The sequence below is a fragment of the Megascapheus bottae genome, chromosome 12 (assembly GCF_031878675.1).
Source record: "Megascapheus bottae isolate mThoBot1 chromosome 12, mThoBot2.hap1, whole genome shotgun sequence".
Classification (NCBI taxonomy): domain Eukaryota; kingdom Metazoa; phylum Chordata; class Mammalia; order Rodentia; family Geomyidae; genus Megascapheus; species Megascapheus bottae.
In genome coordinates, this window is record NC_143520.1 from 12,642,075 (window position 1) to 12,656,667 (window position 14,593).

General features: G+C 37.6%; 1 protein-coding gene across 2 annotated transcripts in view; it reads right to left on the bottom strand.

Moving 5' to 3' along the window:
* Positions 1-2,333: 2,333 nt before the first annotated feature.
* Positions 2,334-14,593, bottom strand: part of Ppig (peptidylprolyl isomerase G) — a 31,040-nt gene continuing 18,780 nt past the window's right edge. For both annotated transcript variants that reach the window (XM_090342686.1, XM_090342687.1), the window contains exons 10-14: positions 10,027-10,237; positions 9,316-9,483; positions 7,628-7,715; positions 3,832-3,968; positions 2,334-3,650 (exon numbers count right to left, since the gene is read on the bottom strand). In XM_090342686.1, the coding sequence (XP_090198812.1) occupies positions 2,537-3,650; positions 3,832-3,968; positions 7,628-7,715; positions 9,316-9,483; positions 10,027-10,237 (1,718 nt within the window). In that variant the 3' untranslated portion in view covers positions 2,334-2,536. The remainder of the gene's footprint in view (positions 3,651-3,831; positions 3,969-7,627; positions 7,716-9,315; positions 9,484-10,026; positions 10,238-14,593) is intronic.

Consider the following 14,593-nt stretch of genomic DNA (forward strand, 5'->3'; position numbering starts at 1 on the left):
AGGACTGGCAAAAAAAAAAAAAATTAATTAAAAATCAAAGACGTGGGGCTGGGAATTTGGCATAGTGGTACAAGTGCTTGCCTAATATGCACAAAGACCAAAGTTTGATTCCTTGGTACCATGTACATAGAAAAAAAGCCAGAAGTAGTGCTGTGGCTCAAGTGGTAGAGCTCTAGCCTTGAGAAGGCCCAAAGGCCAGTGTTCAGGCCCGGAGTTCAAGCCCAGGACTGGAAAAAAAGAAAGCCAAAGACTTTTCTTTAAAAGGTCAAAGCTGGGTGCTTGCTCATGAAGATAACTGAGAATCAAGGTTTGCGATCAATTTGGGCAAACAAATCTGAGAAACTTTAATCTCCAACAAAAAGCCAGAACTAGAGGCATTGCCAGTGGTAGTGGCACACGCGCGCATGCACATGCGTACACACACACACACACACACACGTAAACCATACACTCGGGCATTACTCTAAGATAAATTTGATGGGAAAATTAAATAACTGACTTTTGGGACAACAATAATAAGAAAAACTGAAAATGGCACTACTACTAAAAATGTAAAGAAAGAAAAGGCCCATCTGGGTATGGTACTAGTCAAATGCAAAAATGGGTCTTGATATATATCTAATGCTGTTTAATTTTTAACTGTTTTTGTAGACTCTGAAAATACAATCTAATTGATTGTCTTCTCATCTCGTATTTCACCACCTTTGTTCTATAAAAACAGCTCCCAAGAAGTAAAAGAAACAGGCTTATAAATAATGCTTACCATAAAGTTGCTTTCTTCATAACCCAAGGATTAGGATCTATAGAAATTAATTTTCCACAGTGATTACTTCTAAGATTTGGCAAGTCCTTGCCAAATAAATAACCAGAAAAACCTCTGAGATCAATAACATGAAAGTGTTGAACTTAGCATGGTCTTTAAAAATAACTTCCTAAAAGTGATCATTTTGGTTTACATTAAACATCTACTTTTACCATCAGAAAAAAGAAATCAGAAAGAATCCATAGTGGATATTTGTTTTTAATAAATTCCAAACAATCTTACAATCATTACACTGTTTATTCAGTAACAACTATAATGCCAAACTTATCATCACTGCATTAATCAATAATGGCAGGTATCATGTTAGAAATCACTTTATTCAGTACAAACAGCACTGGATAGCTACTAGGTTTACCAAGAAAGCTACCTTGGTAATAGAGCTGACATATTATATTGACAAATACTAAAGTACAAAACCTTAGAGGCTACAATTAACTGCAATCTGAAATTTCTTTTCAAATGAGGCAGGTTTTGTGTTTGATGATTAATGTTTTATTCAGAAGTTATTACAGAATAAAAGGCCGCACATCACAAAAATAGCAAGATACAACACACAAAATTCTGAATGGATTTGGATATGTCTAGTGTTTAATTCTGTAAGCTATCAAATTTTCTAACTTTCTGTTCTACTTTATATGGCAGTGTTATACATGCCAAGTTGAAATAATATTAGCAGTAAATGGTATAAATCACCTGAACAAAATCAGAGTCATAAACATGCTATGCTTATTATGTTACATTTATAGAAAGATGCATTTTCCTGCCTTTCGAAACTCACGCTATGAGAGAATTTAGCTAAAGTTCAAACAAAAATCATGCAAAGTTAATACTCAATGGTATTTATGGTGGCCAGGAAAGAAATCTTAGGTAAGATGTCAATATCAACAATTTGTAGAATTTTCTAGCCTAAGGACAAGTAGTTATGTTTTAATGAAAAATGGTTTTTACATCTTAGAAAAGGTAATAAAATAATATTCCAAAAAGCAACACAGCATTGAGAATTAGTCTGATTTTCCAATATATAGTTCCTGTTGAATGCTGTATAACAGCAACTCAAGCTCAATCAGCATATTAACAAGAAAAAACAAACAAAAAAACCCAGCCCACTCATTATAGACAACTAGTTAGCAAGAACTAGACCAGAAACAGGAAATAAGCCATGTCTGCAACTATAAAGAAAAAGGTATGGTACACAAGATAAAAATCTACCTTAAGAGTAAATCAAGTGATGATTTAAGACTACAAAATTAGAATCCTGCTTCTTTATAATTAGGAGAAACTGCTACAAGCCTCTTTTATAAAAGCTACCAGAAAATCTATGCACAATGTTTTCTAGTGGCTTCTCAAGATAATCCTAAGAAACAAGCCTTTGTAACAATGAGCTGCAACCACCACTTATGCGTGTTTTCAAAAGGCTGATTAAGCAAATCAAGATGTTATTGGCTGAGTGCTGTAACAGAAAGATGTATACATAAAACAGTTTAACATAGCACACAGTATAACACCAAAGTGTTTTTCTCATTTCAAGTTTATTAAAACTTTTAGCAGTACAAATTATCCAGGTTGCAGATTATCAAAAGATCAACTCAATGAAGTCCACATTAAAAAAAAAAAAAGACAAACAGAAAACAACTCAAACAATGAAACAACATAGAAGATATTCATCAAGTCTTTAAAACTTAAAATCTGAGACATTAAATTTATACAACTCACTCATCCACTTTTGTCTTCATCTGTTCCAGGACTTGATTCATGATCAAATTTTTTATTTTTGTCATGTACATGGTCATTTTCTTGACCCTTTGATTTTTGGTTTTCTTTTTCCATTGAGGCTCTTGTCTTTTCATCCTCCTTATTTTTCAAGGTAGAGGACTTTAATTCATTGTCCTGACTGGTTTGTTTTATTTTTGATAATGGACTTTGATCTCTATCAGCCTTTTTTTCCCTGTTATTATTTGAGCTACTGTGATCACGATTTTTAGAGTACGTACTTTTCTCACTCTCAGAATTTTCTTTCCTGTGTGAACTCCTACTTTCTTGGTTTCTGTATTTTTCTTTGTTTCTGCTTTGACTTTCTTCTCTCTCTGAGCTCCGTGAATCTCTCCTCCTTCTCCTCCTGTCTTTGCTTCTGGATCTTCCTGGTGATGTTCTTCTTTCTCGACTTCGGGATCTTCCTCTTCTTCTGTACTCCTGTTCTCTGTATCTATGGTACTCTTTGCTTCTACTGCGATCTCTATCATGGCTTCTAGATCGCACTCTTCTGTTCCTGTCCCTACTTCTGCTTCGTTCCCTTGCTCTACTATTGTAACTGTGCTTGCTTTTAGTTGCATCTCGTTCTCTACTTCTGGATTGTGCATGTCTATCCTTCTCTTTGCTTTTACTATGATCATGCTCATTACCTTTTGATTCTAACTGTTTAGATTTCTCTTTACTTCTACTCCTTTCCTGATCTTTGCCTTTAGAATCAGACTGCTTTTCTTTTTCCTTAACATTCCCATTATCCCTTTCTTTACTCCTTGACCTCAACCTCTTTTCTTCATGTCGGTTATGTTTTGAATCTCTTTCTGTACTTTTTGATTTCTCTTTGCTCTTACTTCTACTTTTAGATTTGGCTCTTTTCTTCACTTTGTTTTTATTATATTTATCATCTTTTTCTAAATTTCTTCTAATGTCTCTCTCTTTGCTGTTAGATTTATGCTCTTTAACTTTCTTTTCCTTTTCTGTTTTTCTGTCTGGACTCTCAGATACATGCCTGTGATCAGTTATTTTTCTTTCTTTTACTCTAACTGGGCTCCTTTGATTTTCTTTAACTTCATTTAACTCGCTCCTAAAGAAAAAAAAAAATTGTGGAAATGTTATAGGAAGAGAACGTGTAACTATTAGATAATAGATACTGTATCTTGCATAAGGTCTATAGAATTAATTTAAAAGCCTACAAAAGTTAAGATAGTTATATGGTAGCTTAAAAAATACTTATTGCTGCATTTGAAATAATAATTAACTCTTACTTATCGCCTTTGATCCATCTTTCACCACTTGACACTCTCATTCTTTGAGCTCTCTGCATCTCTTGCCTCCAATGTGGAGGAGTTTCACTACGTCGGAAACGATCCCTTGATCTTGATCTGGAAGGAGTTCGATAACGCTTAAGAAATAAAAAGGAACAAAATGAACATACAGAAATTTAAAAGCAATACAACAGCTACAGCATAGATATTCCTAGGTTCAAATAAAATGCTGAATATTTCCAAAATTATAGCTGAGTATTTAGCTCAGTGATACAGCATGTATTTAACTGGCATATGTGAGGCTCTGGGACCAATCCTCAACATCAATCAACCAATCAATTAACAAAATTCCTTAACTTTCAGGTAAGAAATCAATAAGGTAGAACTACTTTAAAGTAGTCATATTCTGATTTAAAGCCAGCTCTGACAGCAAAGTTTATGAGATGTTTATTTCCAAAAAACCACTAAAAACCCACAAGTAGAGTTATGGATCAAGCAGTAGAACATTAGTTATTACTATTTTTTTTGCCAGTGAGCCACCAGCACCCAGCCATCCTATTTTTTAACAAGTATTTTTTAAAATGTATTTTGTCGGGATAAAGTATAGAGGGGTTAGAGTTACATTGTCAGGTAATGGGTGCATTACTTCTCTAACCTTTATACCCCCCCTCTTTTTTTTTTTTGCTAGTCCTGGGCTTGAGCTCAGCGCCTGAGCACTGTCCTTGGATTTTCTCAGGGTAGAACTCTACTACTTGAGCCTCAGCACCACTTCCAGCTTTTTTCTATATATGTGGTGCTGAGGAATCGAACCTGGGTCTTCGTGCATGCTAGGCAAAGCACTCTACCACTGGGCCAAACTCCCGGCCCCCATAAAGATTTTTTTTTTTCCGTCCTGGGCTTGAGCCCAGGGCCTGAGCACTGCCCTTGGACTTTCTCAAGGCTAGAGCTCTACCACTTGAGCCTCAGCACCACTTCCAACTTTTTTCCATGTATGTGGTACTGATGAATCGAACCCGGGTCTTCGTGCATGCTAGGTAAGCACTCTACTACTAGGCCAAACTCCCGGCCCCCTTCTCTTGTTTTTGTCCCCTCTTTTCTATGGTACCAAGGAATCAAACCCGGGTCTTCGTGCATGCTAGGCAAGTACTCTACCACTAGGCCAAACTCCCGGCCCCAACTAGTTTAATTTTTTAATAATATTTTTTAAAAAATTTAACTGGTTTAATTTTTAATTAATTAGTTTATTTTTCCAGTCCTGGGCTTGAACTCAGTCCTTGGACACTTTTTTTGCTCAAGGCTAGTGCTCTGCCACTTGAGCCACAGCATCATTTCTGGCTTTTTCTGTGTATGTGGTACTGAGGAATCAAATCCAGAACTTTGTGCATGCAAAGCAAGCACTCTACCACTAGGCTAGGCACCTGGCCAATTTTTAGTTTATTTTTTTTTACGTTGCTTATTTTTGGGTTGGTACTAGGCTTGAACTCAAGAGTCTCCTGTCCTTTGCTTAACTGTTTCAGTTAAGGCTGGCATTCTATCACTTGAGCCATATTTCCACTTTTGGCCTTTTGGCTGGTTAATTGGGAGATAGGACTCTTAAGAACTTTTCTGCTTGGGCTGACTATGAATAACAATCCTCAAAACTCAGTCACTTTAGTAGGTAGGATTACAACTGTCAGCCACCAGTGTCTGGGTCCCAATTCCATTTTATGGCGTTTATTCACAATCCATTCATAGAGGATGGCTTTTTAGTTTAGAAGCAAAAGACACAAGTACTTACTATTAGAGACTATATACATTCACCCTCAGACACCCTGAATGAATTCATGAAAGATGAATATGGTCAAAATACTTTATAAGTACCTACAAAAACAGAACTATGACACATGTTGAAATTGTTTTAAGAAATGTGGGAAGAGGAGGTAAGGGAGAGACAAGAGGTGAGTTTGACTGGGGTACATTTTTTTTTTGGTGGGTCATAGGGCTTGAACTCTGGGCCTTGGCACTGTCCCTGAGCTCTTCTAGTGGTTAACTGGAAATAAGAATTTCAAGGACTTTAGTGCCCCCTGGCTTTAAACCGTGATCCACAGATCTCAACCTCTTGAGTAGCTAGGATTATAGGCATAAGCCACTGTGCCCAGCTGGGATACATTGTATATATGGAAATGTTAAACAAATACCTCTTGGCACAACTAATATATGCTAATAAAAAATCTGTTAAGAGAGAGATACATAGCATAAAGTACTGAATTCAAGCCTTGTACTACTGGAGAGGACAGGGGGAGGGTACATTATTCAATATCCACATATCCCATGAATTTTAGGAACTTCAATAGTAAAATGCTAATATTTAATATCATATTTTTTAAACACTATGTAAAGTTATTTATTTATTTATTTTTTAAATAACATTGGAGATAAAAGTCAGGGCATGGGTCAGGAGTGTGGACTAGTGGTAGAGTGCTTGCCTAACATGCACGAGGACCTGGGTTCAATTCCTCTGCACCACGTACACAGAAAAAGACAAAAGTGGTACTGTGACTCAAGTGGTAAAGTGCTAACCTTGAGAAAGCCCAAGGACACTGCCCAGGCCCTGAGTTCAAGCCCCAAGATGGGCAAAATAAGTAAATAAATAAAATAAAATAAAATAAAATTTTTTGGGTCGGGAGCATGGCCTAGTGGTAGAGTGCTCGACTAAGCATGCACGAAACCCTGGGTTCGACTCCCCGGAACCACATACACAGAAAAAGCCAGAAGTGGCTCAAGTGGCTGAATGTTAGCCTTGAGCAAAATGTCCAAGGACAGTGCCCAGGCCCTGAGTTCAAGTCCCAGGATGGAGGGGGGGAGGGGGAAGGCAAGGCACTATGTATATTGAGACAAACACTATGGCACTGAGCTGTAAGCCCACACCTCTAAAATCTTTTTTTTTTGTTTTTTTTTTTTTTGGGGGGGGGGTGGCAGGTCCTGAGACTTAAACTCAGGGCCTTGGCACTATTTTTTTTTTTTTTTGCCAGTCCTGGGCCTTGAACTCAGGGCCTGGGCACTGTCTTTGGGCTTTCTGAAAGCTAGAGACCTACCACTTGAGTACTATTCCTGGCTTTTTTCTATGTATGTGGTACCAAGGAATTGAACCCAAATCTTCCTGCATGCTAAGCAAGCACTCTACCACTAGGCTAAACTCCCTGCCCCATTGGCACTATTCTTGTTTCATGCATGCTAGGCAAGCACTCTACACTAGGCCATGCTCCTGGCCCCTTCTTTCTCTTTCTTCTTTTCTTTTTTTTCTTTCTTATTTTATATTTCTGCCGGCCCTGGGGCTTGAACTCAGAGCCTGAGCACTGTCCTTGGGCTTTCTCAAGACTAGAGCTCTATTACTTGAGCCACAGTACCACTTCCAGCTTTTTTCTATGTATGTAGCATCAAGGAATCAAACCCCGGTCTTTGTGCATGCTAGGTAAACACTTTACCACTAGGCCACAATCCCAGCCCCTTCTCCCTGAATTTCCTTCTTTGTTTCTTTTTCTCTTTATTCATGAGCATACCTTAGTTATACAAAGTTGTACAAGGGCACTGGTTCCATTTCGACATTTCCACACATGTGTACAATGTATCCTGACCAACGTTACTATTCTACCATTCAGCTCATCCCATTGTTCCTTCTTAAAGCAATTTCAACAATTTCACTGTTCGAATTTCATACATGTAAATACATGCAAATATAAGGTCTCTAAAACTCTTTAAAGCAGATAAAGCACAATATTAATATTTCTGGCAAAGAAAAAGAAAAAAAATCACCTACCCTTGGTCCTCTTCCTTTAATTTTCCTGCCAGACCTAGTAACTAAGAGTCGTCTCTGGTATGAAGGAGGCTGAGAGTTAGGTAGATTACTAGAAGTAAGCAGAGAAAGTTAAAACACATTACCTTTATAAAAATGTATCCAAATTATATTGCTTTACTGATCAAAATGAATAAACTTAAGATTCTACATATAATCTATAGTTCTTAAAATGCTATCAGTTCATAGTAACTATTTGGCAATATACAGAAACATTTTTTAAAAATATCAATGGCCAAGAACAGTGATAACTAATGCTCAGAAGGCAGAAATGCTATTCTCACAACGTGTGAGTATAAACAACTATGCAGCCCCCAAATGCCAATCTGGCTGTCTTTAGAAAGTGTTAAACTGAGGGCTGGTGGCTCACGCCTGCAATTCTAGCTACTCAGGTGGCTGAGATCTGAGGATCGCCATTTGAAGCCAGCCCAGGGAGAAAAGTCCCCTTGAAACTATTAATTCCAATTAACTGTTCAAAAACTGGATGTATTTCTATCATAGTTATTGCAGACAGGAATACAGTAAATAAGGGCAAGTATGTATCATGTTGTATGATTACTTTGTTTTCTTTAGAAGCATATCTAGTAGGGGAATAAACAAGCCATGCAATAGAATAAATTTTTCAATGTTTAAAAATAAAAAATAGCCAGTGATTATGCATAGAGACTCCCTTCTTGAATACTTGTTTGTAAAAAAATAAATAAATAAAAATAAAAACAACAGGGGCCAGGAGTTTGGACTAGTGGTAGAGTGCTTGCCTAGCATGCACGAATATCCGGGTTCGATTCCTCGGTACCACATACATAGAAAAAAGCTGGAAGTGGTGCTGAGGCTCAAGTGGTAGAGTTCTAGCCTTGAGAAAGTCCAAGGACAGTGCTCAGGCCCTGACCCCAAGCCCAAGCCTGGCAGAAAAAAAAATAAAAAATAAAAATAAATAAAAAAATAAAACAACAACAAAAAAACTGGATGCAGAGCTGTGGCTCAAAGTGATAAACATCTAGCCTTGAGCAAAAAGAACTCAGGGACAGTGCCCAGTCCCTGAGTTCAAGCCCCATGATTGACCAAATAAACAGACAAAAAACACACACAAAAAGAAACACTGTCATTGTTAAACACACATTACTTAAGATGAAGCCAATTTGATAGTACTATGGGCAATCAACACAGAAGGAGCTCAATGAAAAGATTTTAAACTAGCTTACTCCAAAGTATCCTATCAATCAAGTTACCATTAGGTTCTCCTAACAATAAATCTCTTTCTGGGCAAGGAGTTTGGCCTAGCATGCATGAAGACCCAGGTTCGATTCCTCAGTACTACATACATAGAAAACAAACAAACAAAAAAGCTGGAAATGGTGCTGAGGCTCAAGTGGTAGAGCTCTAGCCTTGAGAAAGTCCAATGACAATGTTCAGGCCCTGAGCTCAGGCCCAGGACTGGCAAAATAAATAAATAAATAAATAAATAAATAAATAAATAAATAAATTAAAAAATCTATTTCTATATAGAGAAATGGAAGTAATGCGAATTAAGCAGAGAAGAGATAAGCATGTCTAAATTAGATGAATGTTAATAAAATAGTTTATATCAAAAAGTGAAAGTGTCAGAAGAAAAGTCATATGGCAAGTATATAGGAATCATAAAACATTCATACCACTCTCTCTCTCGTTCTCTCTCTCTGGTTTTCCTTTCTTTGTCATCAGCTTTTGGAGGACTTTTTCTCATTAGGAATCTATTTTCTGGTATAGGAGGGATTTCTTCTGGACGAACAGTAGACTGGGGTTGTGCTTCAGGATTTTCAGCCTCACTTTCACTAGAAGCGCTTAATAGAAATGCATAAAATAAGTCCCATTAATTATGATACAGCCACCTAAAATATGCAGTTGTATTTCTTTTCTTTATAGCAGAATATATATGTACCATCTTATTCTTCACGAAGATCAGTTCACATTAGGAAAAATCTCAATTTCTCAAAAACCAAATAACAAACTAAAAACAATCCCCTAAAATCATTATCAAAAAATATTTTTCTAGCTGGGCACAGGTGGATCACGCCTGTAACCCATGCTACTCAGGAGACTGAGTTCTGAGGATCCTCAAAGCCAACCAGAAAGTCCTGTGAGGAATTCAGGATACAAAGTTAGTACTAACAAGGAAGAGTAGGAGTTAGGGGAAAGTTAACAGAACGAAGGGAGAAGGCAAACAGTGGGTGAATGAAGATGAACATGGCTTCCATAGTTTATTCAACTGTATGGAAATAGAACAATGAAACCTGCTGAAATTGTTCTAAAAAAGGGAGGAGATGAGGTAAGGAAGAGTGGTAAAGGGATGTAATATATACTAATTTTTTTTTTTAAGTAAAGACCTTTTCTTGCTTTTCTTTCGCTTCTTCTTTTCCTTCTTATGTTTTCGGGAATTTTTCCTATGTTTCTTCTTTCTTTTTTTTGATTTCTCTTCAGAAGCACTTTCAGAATCAGAAGAATCAGAAGAGGACTGAGAATCACTTGAGCTATCTGAACCACTAGATGAGGAGGAGGAAGATGATGATCTATGCCGTTTCTTTTCTTCTTTCTTAACTTTAAAAAAAAGATTTTGAACAATTTTTAGAAATGTTATAAGGCAACATAAATTATCTGTACATTCTCACTAAGTCCAATATCACTCAGCTTCTCCAGCTATCTGAACTGAGAAACTAACAGTAGAAAAGCAGTCAAAACTTAGAACTAGAATTCAGATCTCCAGATGTATAAAAATTGTATACATTTAGCCAAAGAATTTTTAGTGTTAAGCTTAAAATGCTAAACTAAGCTAGTTAATTGTTGGTTATGGGGTTAAGCTCTGTCCCTGTACTTTTTTTGCTCAAGACTAGCCCTCTACCACTTGAGCTAAACCTCCACTTTAAGTTGTTTTTTGGATTTGTTTTGTTTTTTTTTTGCCAGTCCTGGGCTTGGGCTCAGAGCCTGAGCACTGTACTTGGACTTTCTCAAGGCTAGCAGTCTACCACTTGAGCCTTAGCACCACTTCTGACTTTTTTCTATGTATACCAAGGAATCGAACCTGGGTCTTTGGCATGCTAGGCAAGCACTCTACCACTAGGCCAAACTCCTGGCCAGCTTTGGGTTTTTTTGTGGGTCATCCTGGGCGCTGTCCTTGAAATAAGCATCTCAGGGACTTTACTGCCCCAGGTGGCTTTAAACCGTGATCCACAGATCTGAGCCTCCTGAATAGCTAGGATTACAGGCATGAGCCACCGTGGCTCCATTTTGGGTTTTCTGGTGGCTAAATGGAATTTAACCTGCCCAGCTGGTTTTAAACCAGGATCCTTAGATTCCAGCCTCCTAAGTAGCTAGGATTACAGATGTGAGCCACTCGTACCCATCAAGTTAATTAAGAATTTACTTTATTGTTATTATAGAGGTGATATACAGAGGAGTTACATTGACATGCATCAGATGAGTGTATTTCCTTTTCTATAGTGTCATCTATTCCCTCATTCTTTTTTTTTCATTTTTCATAAAAGCACTCATTTATTTTGAGTAGATTAACAAAAGAGGTCTTTCCAACATGTCTTGTGCTATTCACTTTGGTGAAACAAAATCTACTATGAAAAAAAGAATTAATTTAATACTTTTTGGTGGCCTTCTGAATAATAAAACGCAGCTCCAAAAATAATTTAGATATCTTCTAGAATTTCCTTGTAATTTTAACATAATGTGTGATTTTTTTTATTTTAAAGATTTTTATTGTGATTAATAGAAGGGTTACATTATATTCACCAGATAGAAGGTGCATAACTTCACAAACATTTATACTCTTTCTCATTACATGGTCCCCATTTCCCTCCCACCCTCCCCCTGCTGGAAGGGATGTGGCCATGAGGGATCCCTCATTCTTTAACATTCCTTCCCATCTCCACTAATGCGCTGCACAGTTAGTTCACTTTTACCTTTGTTTAATGCACTCCACTTTTTCATCCTTTTTACTCAGATTCTGGCCCTCCCAAGATATGCATATGAATACTCCAAATGAGATGAAGAATAAAGAATCAGCCAGGTGCAGTGGCTCAAGCCTGTAATCCTAGTTAGGAGGCTGAGATCTGAGGATTGTGGTTCAAAGCCAGCCCGGGCACTAAAGTCCCTGAGACTTTTATCTCCAATTAACCACTAGAAAATCAGAAGTGTGGCTGTGGCTCAAGGGATAGTGTGGTAGCCTTGAGCAGAAGAGCTCAGGGACAACTCCCAGGTCTAGAGTTAGGGCAGTGGCCTTGAGCTGAAAAGCTCAGGGACTGTGCCCAGGGCCAGAGTTCAAGCCCCACAACTGACCAAAAAGAAAAAAAAAAAAGGACAAAGAATCACTAGAAAAAGAAAAAACAAATTTAAGAGTCTTTTGACAAGTTCAAGATATAATTAAACAACAAAGTTTTAAAGAAGTTCAAAGCAATGTTTAAGATGTTCAGATTCTAATTTTATAATTTTCTACTTTATAACCTTTGTTGTCAAGATTTGAGGTAGCTAGAGCAAGACATAACAATTTTTTTCATGAACATTTTGGAAAGGTAACAAACATGATTTTATTAGAACAAATACATCTCTAAGAAATAAAACTTAGGGGCCGGGAGTTTGGCCTAGTGGTTAAAGTGCTTGCCTAGCATGCGCGAAGACCCGGGTTCGATTCCTTGGTACCACATACATACAAAAAAGCTGGAAGTGGTGCTGAGGCTCAAGTGGTAGAGCTCTAGCCTTGGGAAAGTCCAAGGACAGTGCTCAGGCCCTGAGCTCAAGCCCAGGACTAGCAAAAAAAAAAAAAAAAAAGAAATAAAACAGGAGTACTAAGATATATTTCTGGGAGTACTGGCTCATGTCTCAACACCTGTTATTCAGGAAACAGATCGGAACTATGGTGAAAAGCTGGCTCTGGGTAGAGAAATGTGCCAAAGCTAGGTGCAGTGGCTTTTGCCTGTAATCCTAGCTACTCAGGTGGCTGAGACTTAAGGATCTTGATTCAAAGCCAGCCTGGGTCACTAAAGAACAGTGAGACTCATCTCCAATTAACCATTAGAAAACAGGAAGTGGGGCTGTGATTCAAGGAGTAGGGTGGTAGGCCTTGAGCTGAAGAGCTCAGGGACAGTGCCCAGGACCAGAGTTCAAGCCCCATGACCCACAAAAAAAAACAAATGTGTCAGATGCTGCTGCCTCATGCTTATAATCCCATCTACTCAGAACTCTGAGATCTGAGAATCCTGATCCAAAGCCAGCCCAGGCAGGAAAATCTGTTAAATTCTTATCTCCAATTAATCACCAAAAGGCCAGAAATGGAACTGTGGTTCAAATGGAAGAGCATCAGCCTTGAGTGAGAAAGTTAAAGGTCAGGACCCAGGCACTAAATCCAAGCCAAGTAAGAGCAGACATGCACATATGCATGTGGCACACACACATAAAAGTGAGACCAGACCCTCCCCGCAAAATAACAAAAGCAAAAAAAAAAAAAAAGGGTTGGATCAAACCCAAAGTTCTAACTTTACTAGCCAAAAAGGAAAATAAAGTTTTATTTGATATTCAGACTTACAATAGAAGAAAGAAATTTGCTAATGGTGAGTAACTATATCTTGAGGTCTCCCACAAAAAGCCACTTTATTTTCAGGTGAAGATTTTATTTTGGCAGGAGGGATAGGGGAGGTATTGAACTCAGGGCTTGGGTACTGTCCTTCAGTTAGTACTCTACCACTTAGGCCACAGCATCACTTCCACCTTTTTTCTTTTGTGATTAACTGGAGGTAAAGAGTCACAAAAGTTCCTGCCAGGTCTGGTTTTGAACTATTATCTTCAGATCTCAGTCTCCTATGGAGCTAGGATTACAGGCCATGAGCACACATGGCTAGAAATAATTTTAAGAGTCCAAAAACATGGGAAGGGTATAACAACGTTCAAGAAGTAATATACCCATTACCTGATGAATATAACTGTAGCCCCTCTATATCACCCTGACAATAAAAAAAGTTGAAAACAAAAACATTCTAAAAACCGATCAATTAATATAAGTGAAGCTAATAAGGTGTACTACACAGGAAGGAGTTGGAAGAAAACTAATAAAAGTGTGTACAGCCTGACCGTTTTATAGACATTCTAATTTAAACTAAGGATATGAAGAGATTTTACCCAAGCCAAAAATGAAACGACACAGGCCAGGAGTTCGGCCTAGCAGTAGAGTGCTTGCCTAGCATGCCCGAAGACCCGGGTTTGATTCCTTGGTACCACATACACAGAAAAGGACACAAGTGGTGGTGTGACTAAAGTGGTATAGCTCTAGCCTTGAGAAAGTTCAAGGACAGTGCTCAGATCCTAAGTTTATTTATTTACATAAATAAACATAAATGTAACCCTTCTATATATCACCTTTTTAATAATAAAAATGAAAAGTAATTAAAAAATACTGCATCTGTCAATTTTTTAGATTTGCTTACTAAATGATATGACATAGAAAAAAGAAACAAAACATATAAAATACTATGTGAAATTATGACAAATGATCCCTAGGTTTGTCAAGAAATAAATTTCTAGGAGATATTGAAGGATATCTATTAAAATCAAACAAACATTTTATGTCTTGCTGTGTTGCCCTGCTTGAACTCAAAATCCTGGGCTCAGCCTCCTAAGTAGTTGGGACTAACAGGTGTATGTTTCATACCTTGCTCATATAAACAAAACCAAAAATCCTTACAAGACCAATCAATGTTTGAGCCTTATTTTTACCTAGATTCAATCAAACAGGAATTAACACAATACCAACAACCCAATTAGAAATCTAAACACTAGCCAGGCGAGGTGGCTCAAGCCTGTAATCCTAGCTACTCAGGAGGCTGAGATCTGAGGATCGTGTTTCAAAGCTAGCCTGGACACAAAAGGACCTGAGACTCTTTATCTCCAATTAACCTC